The sequence below is a fragment of the Nycticebus coucang genome, chromosome 6, assembly GCF_027406575.1.
Source record: "Nycticebus coucang isolate mNycCou1 chromosome 6, mNycCou1.pri, whole genome shotgun sequence".
NCBI lineage: Eukaryota > Metazoa > Chordata > Mammalia > Primates > Lorisidae > Nycticebus > Nycticebus coucang.
Window position 1 is genome coordinate 2,337,453 of NC_069785.1, and position 14,929 is coordinate 2,352,381.

Consider the following 14,929-nt stretch of genomic DNA (forward strand, 5'->3'; position numbering starts at 1 on the left):
CTGAGTCAGGAGGATCAGCTGGGGCCAGTTGTTAGAGTTTGCAGTGAACTATGACAAATACGAATACCACCGCACTCCATCCAGCCTGGGCAACAGAGAAAAATTCTATTTCTATTAAAAAAAAAAAAAAAAAAAAACAACAGTGTATGAAGACATCATCTAGACTACAAAAATACAATTTTAATAAAAGGATGACATCGTAAGAGCCATAAGCCTAAGATTAGGGAAATTAGAATTAAATTAGGAAATTAGAACTCTAATTTCCCAATTAGGAAAGAAATCACAAAAGATTTTCAAGAAATCCAGTTTTACTGTTTTTATTAATTATGCCACAGTTCTGTTCTATAAACCAAGCAGTTAAACAGTCACAAACCTACTATGAACATAAATGGAAAGAACAAAAAGAGAGACAAGGGCCCCCTCCAGTCTCACCTGATAGCCCACCAGGCCCCCCAGGGTCCACGCCCGCTCCCTGCTGATCCACCTGGCGATGCTGCTGGCCCCAATCTTCCGTGGCTGGGTGACCACAATGTTGCAGTAGGCAGAGCGCTGAATGTGATGGTCCAGGACGCACTGTGGGAGCTGTGTGCTTTTGCCACTCCCCGTGGCGCCATGAATAATCACCACAGAGTTACTCTCTATCAGGGAAATCACCTACAATTTTAGAGAAATTCTCTTTCAAAATCTCTTTCAGAATTTCGATGTAAAGTATTATCTATCAAAGGAAGACTTTCAGGATTTTTCTTCCATCTTTTTTTTTTTTTTTTTGTAGACACAGAGTCTCATTGTACCGCCCTCGGTAGAGTGCCGTGGCGTCACACGGCTCACAGCAACCTCTAACTCTTGGGCTTACGTGATTCTCTTGTCTCAGCCTCCCGAGTAGCTGGGACTACAGGCACCCACCACAGCGCCCGGCTATTTTTTTGTTGCAGTTTGGCCAGGGCTGGGTTTGAACCCACCACCCTCGGCATATGGGGCCGGTGCCCTACTCACTGAGCCACAGGCGCCACCCAGGATTTTTCTTCCATCTTTAAGTTCATTTATTAACGAACCATCTAAACATCAGGAAAGGGAGTGAGAGGGCTACAAATGGTGCTGCATCTACCACCAGCTGACTCTTCCACTTCCACAGTCCTACAACCCTGAAGGCCAAGTTAACTTCAGCTCCCCAGGGCTCAATTTCTTCTATAAAAATGAAAACACTAAACTAAGTTTCTGTGGCACTAAGTGTAAGTTTCTAGTATTTTAAAATTTTGTAATGAACTTGGATGTAATTCTACTGAAAACCATGAAAACAGAGCTGTTACTACACTCGAATGGTAACATTTTCAAACAATTAACTTCCACTGTCCACTTACAGAACATATGAAGCATTTTTGCTTTTTATATTTTTATTTTAGATTAATGTAAAAGTACAATTAGGCTACAATGTTCGCATTTGTTAGGTGAAGTCCCTGCTGTAGTTGTGTCACGAACCCAGGTGTGCCATCTCACCTTACGTTGTGCCCATCAGGCGGAAGCACACTATGTACGATGCATTTTTTTTTTGTCCCCCTGAGTAGAGTGCTGTGGTGACACAGCTCACAGCAACCTCAAACTCCTGGGTTCAAGCAATTCTCCTGCCTCAGCCTACCAAGTAGCTGGGACTATTGGTGCCTGCCAAAACACCCGTCTATTTTTTTTTTTTTTTTTTTTAAAGACAGGGTCTTGCTCTTGCTCAGGCTGATCTGGAGCCTGTGAGCTCAGGCAACCCACCCACCTCAGCCTCCCAGAGTGCTAGGATTACAGGCATGAGTCACTGGGCCCAGCCCACATATGAAACATTTTTAAAAACTCAAGTCCATTCCTCCACCTTCACCCTAAATTTAAGTAAGGTCTTATCCTTCTACCAATTGAATATGATTAAAAATACAAATTAATTTAGATAATGGGCTCTAAAAATCACTTAATAAAGCTCATCTATTCTATAAAAGTTATATGATTTTTTAAAAAAGTTATATAATTCAGTCTAAAGCAAAATTCAATTAAATTTGGGTCATGGTGACTATTCTTATAATCCCAGCACTCTGGGAAGCCAAGAAGGAAGACACCTTGAGCTCAAGAGTTCGAGACCAGTGTGAGCAAGAGTGAGACCTCGTCTCTACTAAAAACAGAAAAATTAGCTGGGCATGGAGGTGTACACCCATAGTCCCAGCTACTGTGGATGCTGAAGCAGGAGAAACACCTGAGCCCACGAATTTGAAGTTGCAGTGAGCTGTGATGATGCCACTGCACTCTAGCCATGGCAACAAAAACTCTGACTCAAAAAATAAGCAAATAAATTTGAAACATCTCCATTTTTTGTAATTGCTTTTTCCACTATAGTTAAGATTTCAATATACTTACTTTTAACCACACTTAGTAACATGTAACTAATTAGAAATGTAATCATCTGGCCTGGCATTGTTAATATCTGTATATCTGGCCTGGCATTGTTAATAAAATGATATCAGTGATTGACCAAATCAATGGGCAGAAAATAGGGTCAATACTGTAAAAACCCAGTGGAAATGCCAGAGTGTATTATTTGCTTTGCAAAAAGATTTGACAATGAGATTCTTTAAATAAACATCTCTCCTAGGGAAGACGAATATTTATTACAAATATTTCAGAGAAAGGGAAGACTAGATACCAAACTGAATGTCAGAGGAGATACACTTTGGCAAAGACTAAACAATTAAAGCACAAGTCAAAAGAAAAGTCATCAATACGGTTAATACACGGCCCAACCTCCACACAGCCCTGGGCCCTATCACAGAGCCTCGCACACCAGGGATGTAGTCACCTGGCAACTTTCAAATTGTAAACCAAAAAGTGCTGGGCCTCAGGCATTTATACCAACAGCAAAATTACAGTCTAAAAAAAGTAATTTTACCTCTTCCTTACATCGATTTATAGGCAAATCAGGATACTTGTAAGTTGTCTCTGGGACACACGTCATATTGCTTAATTTAGCCAAAGTTGGCCTTGGACCTAAATTAAGACAAAACAAATACAATGCTATTTCTCATCTGAAAAAAAGACAAGGTAAACAAATCAACATTATATATAATATATAGATACAGCATATATATTTTCTATACACACAAAAATGTATTTTCTACAAGCTAACATTGCCAGCATGATAATTAGAAACTTCCCTTACTAGGTCACTATAAATAAAGCAAAGAAATGAACTGAGAACGTACATATCCATCCATCACAGCCACCACATTGCAGGCTCAGCACTTTCTTTTTTTTTTTTTTTTTTTGGTAGAGACAGAGTCTTACTTTGTCGCCCTCGGTAGAGTGCCATGGCATCACACAGCTCACAGCAACCTCCAACTCCTGGGCTTAGGCGATTGTCTTGCCTCAGCCTCCTGAATAGCTGGGACTACAGGCACCTGCCATAACGCCCGGCTATTTTTTTGCTGCCATTTGGCCGGGGCCAGGTTTGAATCCACCATGCTCGGTATATGGGGCCGGCACCCTACCCACTGAGCCACAGGCACCACTCCAAGGCAGGGATTTTCAACCAGCCTGCCTGCCATGAGAGGGTCTTAGGTGTGCTGTGAAAATTTTTAAGGATCATTAATTAAATTACTAGAAGTTCAAAGTACAATATGTTCTTTTTTTTTTTTTTACTTTTATTTTCTGATCAACACAATTTAAGTGTGCTACAAAAGTTTAACTAAACACTTCTACTTGAAATTTCAAGAGAACAGGTATTGGTTGTGTTAGTCTATTGTGCATTGCTATAAGGGAAATACCTAAGGCTGGGTAATTCATGAAGGAAAGAATGTTATTTGGCTCATGATTCTGCAGAAGAACAAGCATGGCACGGATCTCTGCTGCTGGGGAGGCCTCAGGGAGCTGCAAAGCAAGGTGAAGGGGGAGCAGGTGTCACATGACAAGAGAAGCTGCAAGAAAGGGAGGAGGTGCCAGGCTCTTTTAAACACCCACAAGATGAGTCCGGCAGAAGCAGAGGGAGGAGGGTGCCTATAAACTAATAAAGGGAGAACTCATTCCCCAGGGTTCCTCCCCCACAACCCAAGCACTGCCCACCAACCCCACCTCTGACCCTGGGGATCAGATTTCACTGTGACCTTGGGGGCAACACCCACACCACATGGGGTCTCATGAAAAGAGGACCCTGACAGCCTCTGTGTCTCCCCACCGATGATGGATGCGCTGCTCTCTAAGGACTACAAACTCTAGACCTCTGGTGTCATTTCACAAACACGCAAATCATCAAAATCCTCAAGATACAAATGATCCCTGGGAAGTAAGTTTTACTTACAAAATAAAACTCTTAAGCTCCTTCTCTCCCAAGTCCCCCATGCCGAGCAGTACCTCCTCCCTCCTGCCTGACAAATCAAGGGGCCATGCTTTCCTTTTGCCTTCCTACACCTTTTTTCTTACACATAATCTCACTTTCAAAATTGGCCTAGAAATATATGATTAAAATATGGCTATTTTTCTATATTTGAATCAAGGTGTGTGGTACTTGTTCTCAATTTGACAGAGGAGCCAGATCTGTCATCACGTCTCAAAGCAAAAATAGCTTCCTACAAATAACGTTCTCCTAGGCACTAGGGGCTACTGACATGGGAAAGTTCTCTAAGTCCTCCTGTACAACTTTTAATCTTCTAAACCACCTCATGAATGATAGCAAGCCCACTAAGACAGGGCCTTTGTTTCCACTATAACATCTCACTTCACTTCCGTTCCTGTTCTCAACTTTCATGCCGGTCACTGATGCCTTCTTCCTGTCCCAATTGGTGTACCTGAGCCTGATGAAACATAGCACATCAGACAGCGGTCAGCATCCCCCGCTACCCTGTGGACTAGGGCAGACAGGGGTCCCTGAGCCCAGACACAGTCAGGGGCAGAGTATAAGGAAGAGCTATTGAAAGGGGAGAGGAGGTGACAAAGATTCTTTTAGAAAGACAAGAAAGGCAACTGTGTTATTTTTGGTTCACTGTGCTGCAAACAGGCCCTGTTACTTTGACGACAAATGACATGGCTTACATTCCTTGATTACATACATTTTGACAAAAATTTTATGACAAAAAAATGCCAGAATTCCTAACTGTGCTATCTAAACTATAGCCCCTTCTCCATATAATGCACAACATGAGCTGACATTTTTGGGTCACTGTCTGAAGCAGACCCAGCACAAATCTGCCTCCACACATACCACCAAGGTGGACAGGAAGCCAAATGACAGGAATGCCCATAGCTCTACCCTACTCCTTCCTCCTGAGTTAGCAACAAAATAAAAGGAAAACCATCATGGACAACTTAAGGCAAAGCAACAAACTACATATGACAAAGTAAAATTCAAAAATTTTGAGAGTATAAGAGAGAAAAACTAAAAAAAAACAAAAAATACAAAAATGGCATGAGAATACCTCAAAATTTGCTCTTATTTTCCACTTATCTCTTTATGCTAGGTTATTTTTTTCTTTATCCTAGGTTATTAACTTTTTTTTTTTTTTTGTAGAGACAGAGTCTCACTTTGTCACCCTCAGTAGAGTGCCATGGCGTCACACAGCTCACAGCAACCTCCAACTCCTGGACTTAGGCGATTCTCTTGCCTCAGCCTCCAGAGTAACTGGGACTACAGGTGCCCACCACAAACATTAAAATATTTTATATAAACTGGGCAAAACTGGAAACCATGAAAATCGCTAGTTCTCATCTCTAAGCCACCCCACAGTATCATCAGCTAAATATAAAATCCTACCAAAAGCTCTGCAGAGGTTCCAAACAGCATACAAGGGACTTTAACTAAAAAAGTACTGTGTCAGCTCACAGGAGAATACATTTCTTATCTTAAAATTATCCATTACAGAAAATAAGTTTAATTATTGCATTACTGATTGTACCATAAAATTAAATCTTAAAAATAGATAATTCTGGATCACTCTCTCCAAGTATGTGATGGTATTCTAAATATACAACTAAACTTAACATGAAGGGAGAACAATGTTTCTCTTCTGATATTAGACATTCCACGCGTAGGCCATTCCTGTAAAAAAAGCTCTAAGTGGAGTGAGAAGAACCACAAACTACATCAGCAAATTCAAACAGCAGGAGCGCTTGGGCTGTGGCCTTTAGTTACAACCTAAAGACACTATCCCAGGACACATGCAAATTGTCATGAGAAGGCAAAAGAACACGGCCAGAGTCCACAACCCAGAACCAGGCCAAAAGTGTTAGGAAAAATTTAAATTACCAATGCTATTAAATCTCTATTTTTAAAAAAAATGATCATCCTTTATACACAATGAACCTAACCTAATCTACAGAAATTCAATGAATGTTTCTCCTTGGATATCTAGAAACAATTTCTTTAAACGCTTAGTTATAAGTGAAATAATACATGTATCATACCAAAACCAAAAGTATTTTGAACTGGATATAAATAGACGTTCATGTTGAAATCTATGGTGCTGGACCTAAATTAGGGCATTGATGTGATCTCATGATTTTAATATAAATAGACACAGAAATGGCTTTGTGTCTACATGGCAGCCTGTATATAAATCACATCTACACATGCATACACGCGGATGTGTACACACACTATGCACCATGCATGCACAGACATGTACACACAGTACACACGCACATACACGTGTACACACATACGCACAAAAGATACACATGCACAGAGCCATGCGCACAAAAGGTACACACGCATACACAGGGATACACGCACGCACGGCACACGCATACACAGGGATACGCGCGTGCACGGCACACGCATACACAGGAATACACGCACACACAACACACGCATACACGGGGATACACACATGCACGGCACACGCATACACAGGGATACACGCACACACAACACACGCATACACAGGGATACACACACGCACGGCACACGCATACACAGGGATATACGCACACACAACACACGCATACACAGGGATACACACACGCACGGCACACGCATACACAGGGATACACGCACGCACAACACACACATACAGGATACACGCACGCACAACACACGCATACACAGGGATACACACATGCACGGCACACGCATACACAGTGATACGCACAAGCACGGCACATGCATACACAGTGATACGCGCCACACGGCACACGCATACACAGGGATACGCGCACGCACGCACAGCACAAGCATACACAGGGATACGCACAAGCACGGCACACGCATACACAGTGATACGCCCCACAGGGCGCACGCATATACAGGGATACGTGCACGCACGGCACACGCATACACAGTGATACGCGCCACAGGGCGCACGCATATACAGGGATACGCGCACGCACGGCACACGCATACACAGGGATACGCGCACGCACGGCACACGTGTACACAGGGATACGCGCATGCACGGCACACGCATACACAGGGATACGCGCGCACACGCACGGCACAAGCATACACAGGGATACGTGCACACGCATACACAGTGATACGTGCCACACGGCACACGCATACACAGGGATACGCGCCACACGGCACACGCATACACAGGGATACGCGCACGCACAACACACGCATACACAGGGATACGCGTACGCATGGCACACGCATACACAGGGATACGTGCGCGCATGCACGGCACAAGCATACACATGGATACGCACAAGCACGGCACACGCATACACAGTGATACGCGCCACACGGCACACGCATACACAGGGATACGTGCACGCACGGCACACGCATACACAGGGATACACGCACACACGGCACACGCATACACAGGGATACGCACATGCACGGCACACACAAACACAGGGATACGCGCACACGCACGGCACACGCACGGAACAAGCATACACAGGGATACGCACACACACGGCACACGCATACACAGTGATACGCGCCACACGGCACACGCATACACAGGGATACGCGCCACACGGCACACGCATACACAGGGATACGCGCACGCACAACACACGCATACACAGGGATACGTGCACGCACGGCACACGCATACACGGATACGCGCACGCACGGCACACGCATACACAGGGATACGTGCACACATACATATGCACACACAATAACCCAACTGCTTCTATGGTCCAGAAGCACTTCAGCATTTCAAATCATGAGCAGCACCTCCCTGCCCCCTGGGGCGCTCCTCCCCTGCTCCTTGTGCCCAAGGCATTACCAAGTCCTGTCCAGCTCATCCTTCAACTGGCTCTCCTCCTCCACAGCCGTCACCCCAGCCAAAGGCAACATTGAGCCTCCCCCTTCAAGCAATTCCTCCAGTTCTCAGATCCACTCCGGCCCTCTCCAATCCATTCTCAAGAGTATTCTGTTCAAAACACAAATCCAATCATAACACCCCCTCCTCCCTTCACACTCACCCCAGGATAAACAGAGACCCTTTCCCAGCTTCCCACTGCTCTGAGTGCTAAGATCAAAGTTCTCAGCTGTGGCCCACATGCCCTGGCTGGTCTTGCCCGCTTCATCCAACTTCACCTAGTACAAGCACCAGTGTCCTTCCCCAGCTGCTATACCTTATGCCACAGACTCAGTGACTTAACAACACCCTCATCCTCTCACAGTCCTGGAAATCACAAATCAAAATCAGTCTCACTACAATGACGGTATTGACATGGCTGCATCTTCCTGGAAGCTCGTGGCCGAACCCCTGATCCTGCCACTCCAGCCTTTGGCATCCACTCCGTCTCCAACCACTGAGTGGCCCTCGTGCTCCCTCAAATAAAAAGCTGTGGTGACCCTGGGCCCATCTAGACAATCTTCCTAGCTTAAGATCCTTGACTTACTCCCATCTGTAAAGTTCCTTTTACCAGGAAGGTGACACAGTCCCCTGTTCTGGGGAGTAGGACATGGATGTTTTCGGAGGCTATTGGCCTCCAGCTGACTCTGCCCAGTCCTTTCACACCACTCTGCATTTCCCATCAACAGTGGCCTCCCTTACAGGGCTGGCACCAGGCCTCTCCATCATTGAATTTCCGCACACGTTTCTCCCTTCACACAAGTCCCACATCCAGTCATCTTTCCACACTCAGCTTAACCATCCCTTTCCTGGTAGCCCAGCTCAGGTCAGAAAGCCTGCCTTTCACTTCACTGAGCCCCAAAGCACTTGACTGTGTAACTGCATGACTGGATGACCATCTCTGCAAGAGGAGGGTTCAGGTCTTTTCACTTGTCCTATTCTCATTACCTCCTCCAGTCCCCAGAACACACCTTAGTAAATACTGATGACTGTATGAACCCTCCGCACATAGGCAAAACTATGGTTTACATGATTACTGAGGGAATAGCTCCAAATATATTAAGAGGCCACACATAGCGAAATCAAAAAGCAATTTCATATACGAACCTAAATCAAAAGTTCTGAGAACAGATATTTTGAATTGCAAGCATTCATTTAAAATGAGGAGCCTTTAACTGAGATCCTTGAGTGTGGCTTTTTGACTGAAGCCAAATCGTACAGAACAAATCCTAGTATAACAAAGGGTCCTGCACTTGGGGACCTAGAGGGCCTTGAGGCCACAGGTTCCACACCCCTGCAGAAATCTACTCGGCCTGGAGTAGGCCCAGCATGCAGAGTGCACTGGGCTCATCCGCATATCCCAAGGCCAGTACATACACAGTGTGACAAGGAGGATCACACCGTACAGGGTCTTCAGTAAGCTGACGTCCTCCCAGATGACAGTATTAGATGCCGAAGTAAGACGCGTGGCTATCCCACATTTCTGCTGAAGCCTCGCAGCCCCCAGTCCTCTGTTTACTGGTGCGTAAGTGACATCTAAGACTCCTCACAGGTGAGCAACAATTCAGTGAACTTCTTATACATATAACTTTGTACTTTCCTGAACTTAAATGAAAATAGATCAAGGACACAACGTACATTGAACTCTCACTTCCAGTGCTAATGTACTGGGTCGTTCTAATACATCTCCCTCCAAGGGCAGCTAAGATGCTGGATGAGATACACAAGCAGCCACTTAAAACAACGAAGGACAAGGGTACATATGAAACTTAATAAATGGAGAATATAAATGTCTTAACACAATAACTAAGAAAATGCCACGAAGGCTATGTCAACCAGTTTGATGAAAATATTTCAAATTGTATATAAAACCAGCACATTGTACCCCATGACTGCATTAATGTACACAGCTATGATTTAATTAAAAAAAAAAAAAAAAGGACTAAGAGACAGTGAGGAAGCCTGGCCAGCCTGCCATGAGGCAGGGCCACCCAAAGAAAGGCAAAGAACCGGAGGCTGAGTCTGCCCCAGGTGAAAGGCAAACGAGAAATGACCCAGAGTACAGCACTGCAACCAAAAACCGAGAAGTATGAAAATGAGTGAGGCACAGGTAACTGCTCGCAATTTTCCACAACTAAGGAAAAAATCCCAAATGATATTGTCAAGAAGCCCAAATAAATCCCAAGGATAAGGATGAATATACTGTGTGTGGACTTTAATTCATAATTTTTTTAAGGGTAAGAAGAAAAGCAAAGTATCACTTGAACCACACCCCTGCCCTTCAGTCTCCCAAGCATGTGTGTACTAAGTGAGAGAGCAAGAAGCAGAGCTTCATGGTTCTGCTAGCAGAAGTTTGTGATAGATAACCTGAGAAAACAAAAAATTTAAAAGGCAATCAAAAGACCTGTTAGCATCAGGCCTAATTAGTATTGTACAAATTAGGCCTGATGCTAACAAGAAAATTAGCTCAGGAAAAAAAAACTTCATATTAAGAAGGTAAATTACTCTAGGCTCAGTGCCCATAGCTCAGTGGGTAGGGTGCCGGCCACATACACTGGGGCTGGCAGGTTCAAATCGCCCCAGGCCTGCTAAACAACAATGACAACCGCAACAAAAAAAATAGCCAGGTGTTGTGGAGGGCACCTGTATTCCCAGCTACTGGGGAGGCTGAGGCAAGAGAATTGCTTAAGCCCAAGAGTTTGAGGTTGCTGTGAGCTGTGACACCACAGCACTCTACCAAGGGCAATATAGTAAGACTTTGTCTCAAAATTAAAAAAAAAAAGAAAGATAAACAGAAAGTAAATTACTCTAAACTTTGTACCCTTGGGGCAGTGGGACTAAGGACTCTTTACCTTTTATTTTGTAAATTTCTGCATGGTTTAAAATGTGACTTTAATGTTTATTGTTAAAAAAAAAAAGGCGGTGGCACCTGTGGCTCAGTGAGTAGGGCGCCAGCCCCATATGCCAAGGGTGGCAAGTTCAAATCCGGCCCCTGACAAACTGCAACAAAAAAAAATAGCCAGGTGTTGTGGTGGGCACCTGTAGCCCCTGCTTGGGAAGCTGTGGCAAGAGAATAGCCTAAGCCCAATAGCTGGAGGTTGCTGTGAGCTGTGATGCCACAGCACTCCACCAAGGGTGACAAAGTGAGACTCTACCTCTAAAAACAAAAAAAAAGAAAGAAAGAAATGTGCTTGTGGGGCTGAGCTCGGTGGCCCCTGCCTATAATCCAGTCCTGGTATTACTCTGGGAGGCCAAGGTGGGAGGATCCCTGGAGCTCAGGAGTTTGAGATAAGCCTGAGCAGGAAAGAGACCCTGTCTCCACTAAAAAAAAGGCTCTTGTAAGTTTTTTGGGTTTTTTGCAGTTTTTGGCCAGGGCTGGGTTTGAACCCGCCACCTCCGGCATATGGGGCCAGTGCCCTACTCCTTTGAGGCACAGGTGCCACCCTCTTCTAAGTTTTTTAATGAAAATTGTAAGTAGTTTTAAGTTATAGTAAAGAAAGACACAATTGGGCAGCGCCTCTGGCTCAGCAAGTAGGGTACCAGCTCCATATAACAAGGGTGGCAGGTTCGAACCCAGCAGGGCCAAACTGAAAAAAAAAAAAAAAAAGAAAAAGCCGGGCGTTGTGGCGGGTGCCTGTAGCCCCAGCTACTTGGGAAGCTGAAGCAAGAGAATCACCTAAGCCCAGGAGTTGGAGGTTGCTGTGAGCTGTGATGCCATGGCCCTCTACCAAGGGCAATTATTAGTCTTCCATAGAATAGATTATTTAGGAACTATATTGAAGATAGAAAAGAATTAAAAATAAACATTTTACAACTTAACATATATTCATCCTAATTCATCCAAAAAGTTCTGAATTAACAGTGTGCATTCCGGGCGGCGCCTGTGGCTCAGTGAGTAGGGCCAAACTGCAACAAAAAAATAGCCGGGCGTTGTGCCGGGCACCTGTAGTCCCAGCTACTAGGGAGGCTGAGGCAAGAGAATCGCTTAAGCCCAGGAGCTGGAGGTTGCTGTGAGCTGTGTGAGGCCATGGCACTCTACCAAGGGCCATAAAGTGAGACTCTGTCTCTACAAAAAAAAAAAAAAAACTGTGCATTCCTTACTTTGACAAAAATATTTTGTTTCTTAAAGACTTTTAAGAACTTAATGTTTTAACAAGTGAACCACTCATGCATCATATTTGAGATAGTTAAAGATACTTGTTTACCTGGCCCACTGTTCGGTTGGTCACTGCCATACAAATCAAATTCTTGTGCTTCCAGTTGTCTGTATTTGTTGATATACTCCATTTCCGAGGTCTTTTGGCTGAGTGACCTGAAAAGAATAGTAAAAGTCAGTACATTATTTCCAAAATCCAAGAACCTCTGTGTGCTGGAGAAGTCTTGAACCATTGTTTTACATTAAGCCATGGGAAAAAATGCAAACAATCGATAGACAAATGGAAATGGGTTCACACACACAGTTACCAGGTAGACACAAACTGAAACAGTGAGGAACCATTTTTTTCACCCATCAGATATACAATGAAAAAATACGGGCGGTGCCTATCGCTCAAAGGAGTAGGGCGCCAGCCCCATATACCAGAGGTGGCAGGTTCAAACCTGGCCCCTCCAAAAAAAGAAAAAAAATACTCCCAGAACATTTATATGGGTGAGGTGGTCAATGGGTACGACCACTTATCCTGATGGGGAACCTACAGCATTTGTAAAACACACATCCACAATCCAACGTCGTCTTTCCTCAGAATGTTTCTTGGAGCAGCTGTGAACAAAGGAGCACATGCAAAGACCATGAAGGCACCAGATCACCCAACGCCTGCCGTGTGGAAGGTGCTGTCTCAGACACTACAAGTAGCAAAATCCTGGACCTCACAGAACTTCCGTGTGGAAGGTGCTGTCTCAGACACTACAAGTAGCAAAATCCTGGACCTCACAGAACTACCATTGAAGAAGTAAGATGCTGATCAGTGATACAGAGAAAAAGACTTAGTACCTTTTCACAAAAATTATAACTAAAACCTGAAAAAATGTAGACCAGAGGGACAAGCTGAAACTCTGGCACGCCCTAGACATGCAGTGTCTCACACCTGTAATGCCAGCACATAGGAGGCCAAGGTGGGAGGACTGCTCAAGGCCAGCAGTTCAAAACTAGCCTGGGCAACATAGTGAGACCCTGTGTCCACATATAATTTTTTTAAAAACTTAGCAGGTGTGTGGCTAGGCATCCATAGCTCAGTGAGTAGAGGGCCAGCCACATACACCGAGGCTGGTGGGTTTGAGCGCAGCCCGGGCCTGCTAAACAACAATTCCAACCAAAAAATAGCCAGGTACTGTGGCAGGCACCTGTAGTCCCAGCTATCTAGGAGGCTAAAGCAAGAGAATCGCTTAAGCCTAAGAGTTTGAGGTTGCTGTGAGCTGTGATACCACAGACCTCTACCGAGAGCAACATAATGAGACTCTTGTCTCAAAAAAAAAAAAAAAAAAAAATTAGGTGTGGTGGAACACATCTGTCGGCCAAGCTACTTGGGAGGCTGAGGCAGGAGGATCACTTGAGCCCAGGAGTTAAGGTTACGGTAAGCGATGATCAGGCCACCATGTTCTAGCCTGGGTAACAGAGACCTAGCTCTTAAGAAAGAAAAAAAAAAAAATAGAATGCCATACCTCTACTCATGCTAATACATAAAAATGTTCAGAACATTAAGTAGACAACTCTCATGTATAGCAGCTATCATTTTGTCTTATCAGTATCTAATTTAAATGTACTGTTGTCAGAGAAGACTCTACAACATGGACTCCTGACATCTGACTCACTATATGTGACGTTCATTCTGCATGCCAACTTAACTGAGCTAAGGGACACTGGACGACATTACTTCTGGTAGGTCTGTGAGGGTGTTTCCAGAAGAGATTAGCATGTGAAGCAGCAGACTGAGTAAAGATCTGCCCTCACCAGCGTGAGCATTATCAAATCCATCCAAAAAGGATGAGGAAAGAGAATCCCCTCTCTGTAAGCCTGGACATCCATCTTCTGCTCCCCTGAAACACTGGAGCTCCCAGTTCTTGGGCCTTCAGACCAATAGCCCCCCTCCCAGTTCTCAGGCCTTGGGCAGGGACCATCAGCTCCACTGGTCCCAGGCCTTCAAACTCAAGACTGAATCTCACCACCGGCTTTCCTTGTTCTCTAGCCTGCAGAAGGTATACAGTGGTATTTCACAGCCTCCATGATCATGTGAGCCAATTCCAATAAATCTCCTCTTACAGATCCAGATCTATCCTCTTGGTCCTATTTCTCTGGAGAACCCTGGTTAATGCACATTAATAGAATGCTGTTTGCAATAAAGACAACCTTTGCCTGATACCAACAGTTGTATCTCCATTCTTCTGGTTACTGTTTACCTGGTACTTACTTATGAACTCAGTGAGCAAGTGAGAGTATGCCAGGAACAGTCAAGATAGACTCAGGAGGCTGGGTGGCTCCACTGGAGTCAGGAAGAGGATGGCAGGAGACGGCAGTGCCAGAGAGTATGGAGTGAGCGGGGGAGTTGCCAGTGTTGGGACAGGGAGTAATTACAAAGATTTGGCTTTTGTTCTGAGTAATCTGGTTTTGAACAGAGCCATAAATAACAATATCTGATTTATTTTTAACAGGATGGCTCTAG

At 44.5% G+C, this 14,929-nt stretch overlaps 1 protein-coding gene across 3 annotated transcripts in view; it reads right to left on the bottom strand.

Moving 5' to 3' along the window:
* The window catches only part of TDRD9 (tudor domain containing 9), a 103,611-nt gene that overhangs the window by 68,642 nt on the left and 20,040 nt on the right, over positions 1–14,929 (bottom strand). For all 3 annotated transcript variants that reach the window (XM_053595688.1, XM_053595690.1, XM_053595689.1), the window contains exons 2-4: positions 12,479–12,585; positions 2,915–3,012; positions 433–654 (exon numbers count right to left, since the gene is read on the bottom strand). In XM_053595688.1, the coding sequence (XP_053451663.1) occupies positions 433–654; positions 2,915–3,012; positions 12,479–12,585 (427 nt within the window). The remainder of the gene's footprint in view (positions 1–432; positions 655–2,914; positions 3,013–12,478; positions 12,586–14,929) is intronic.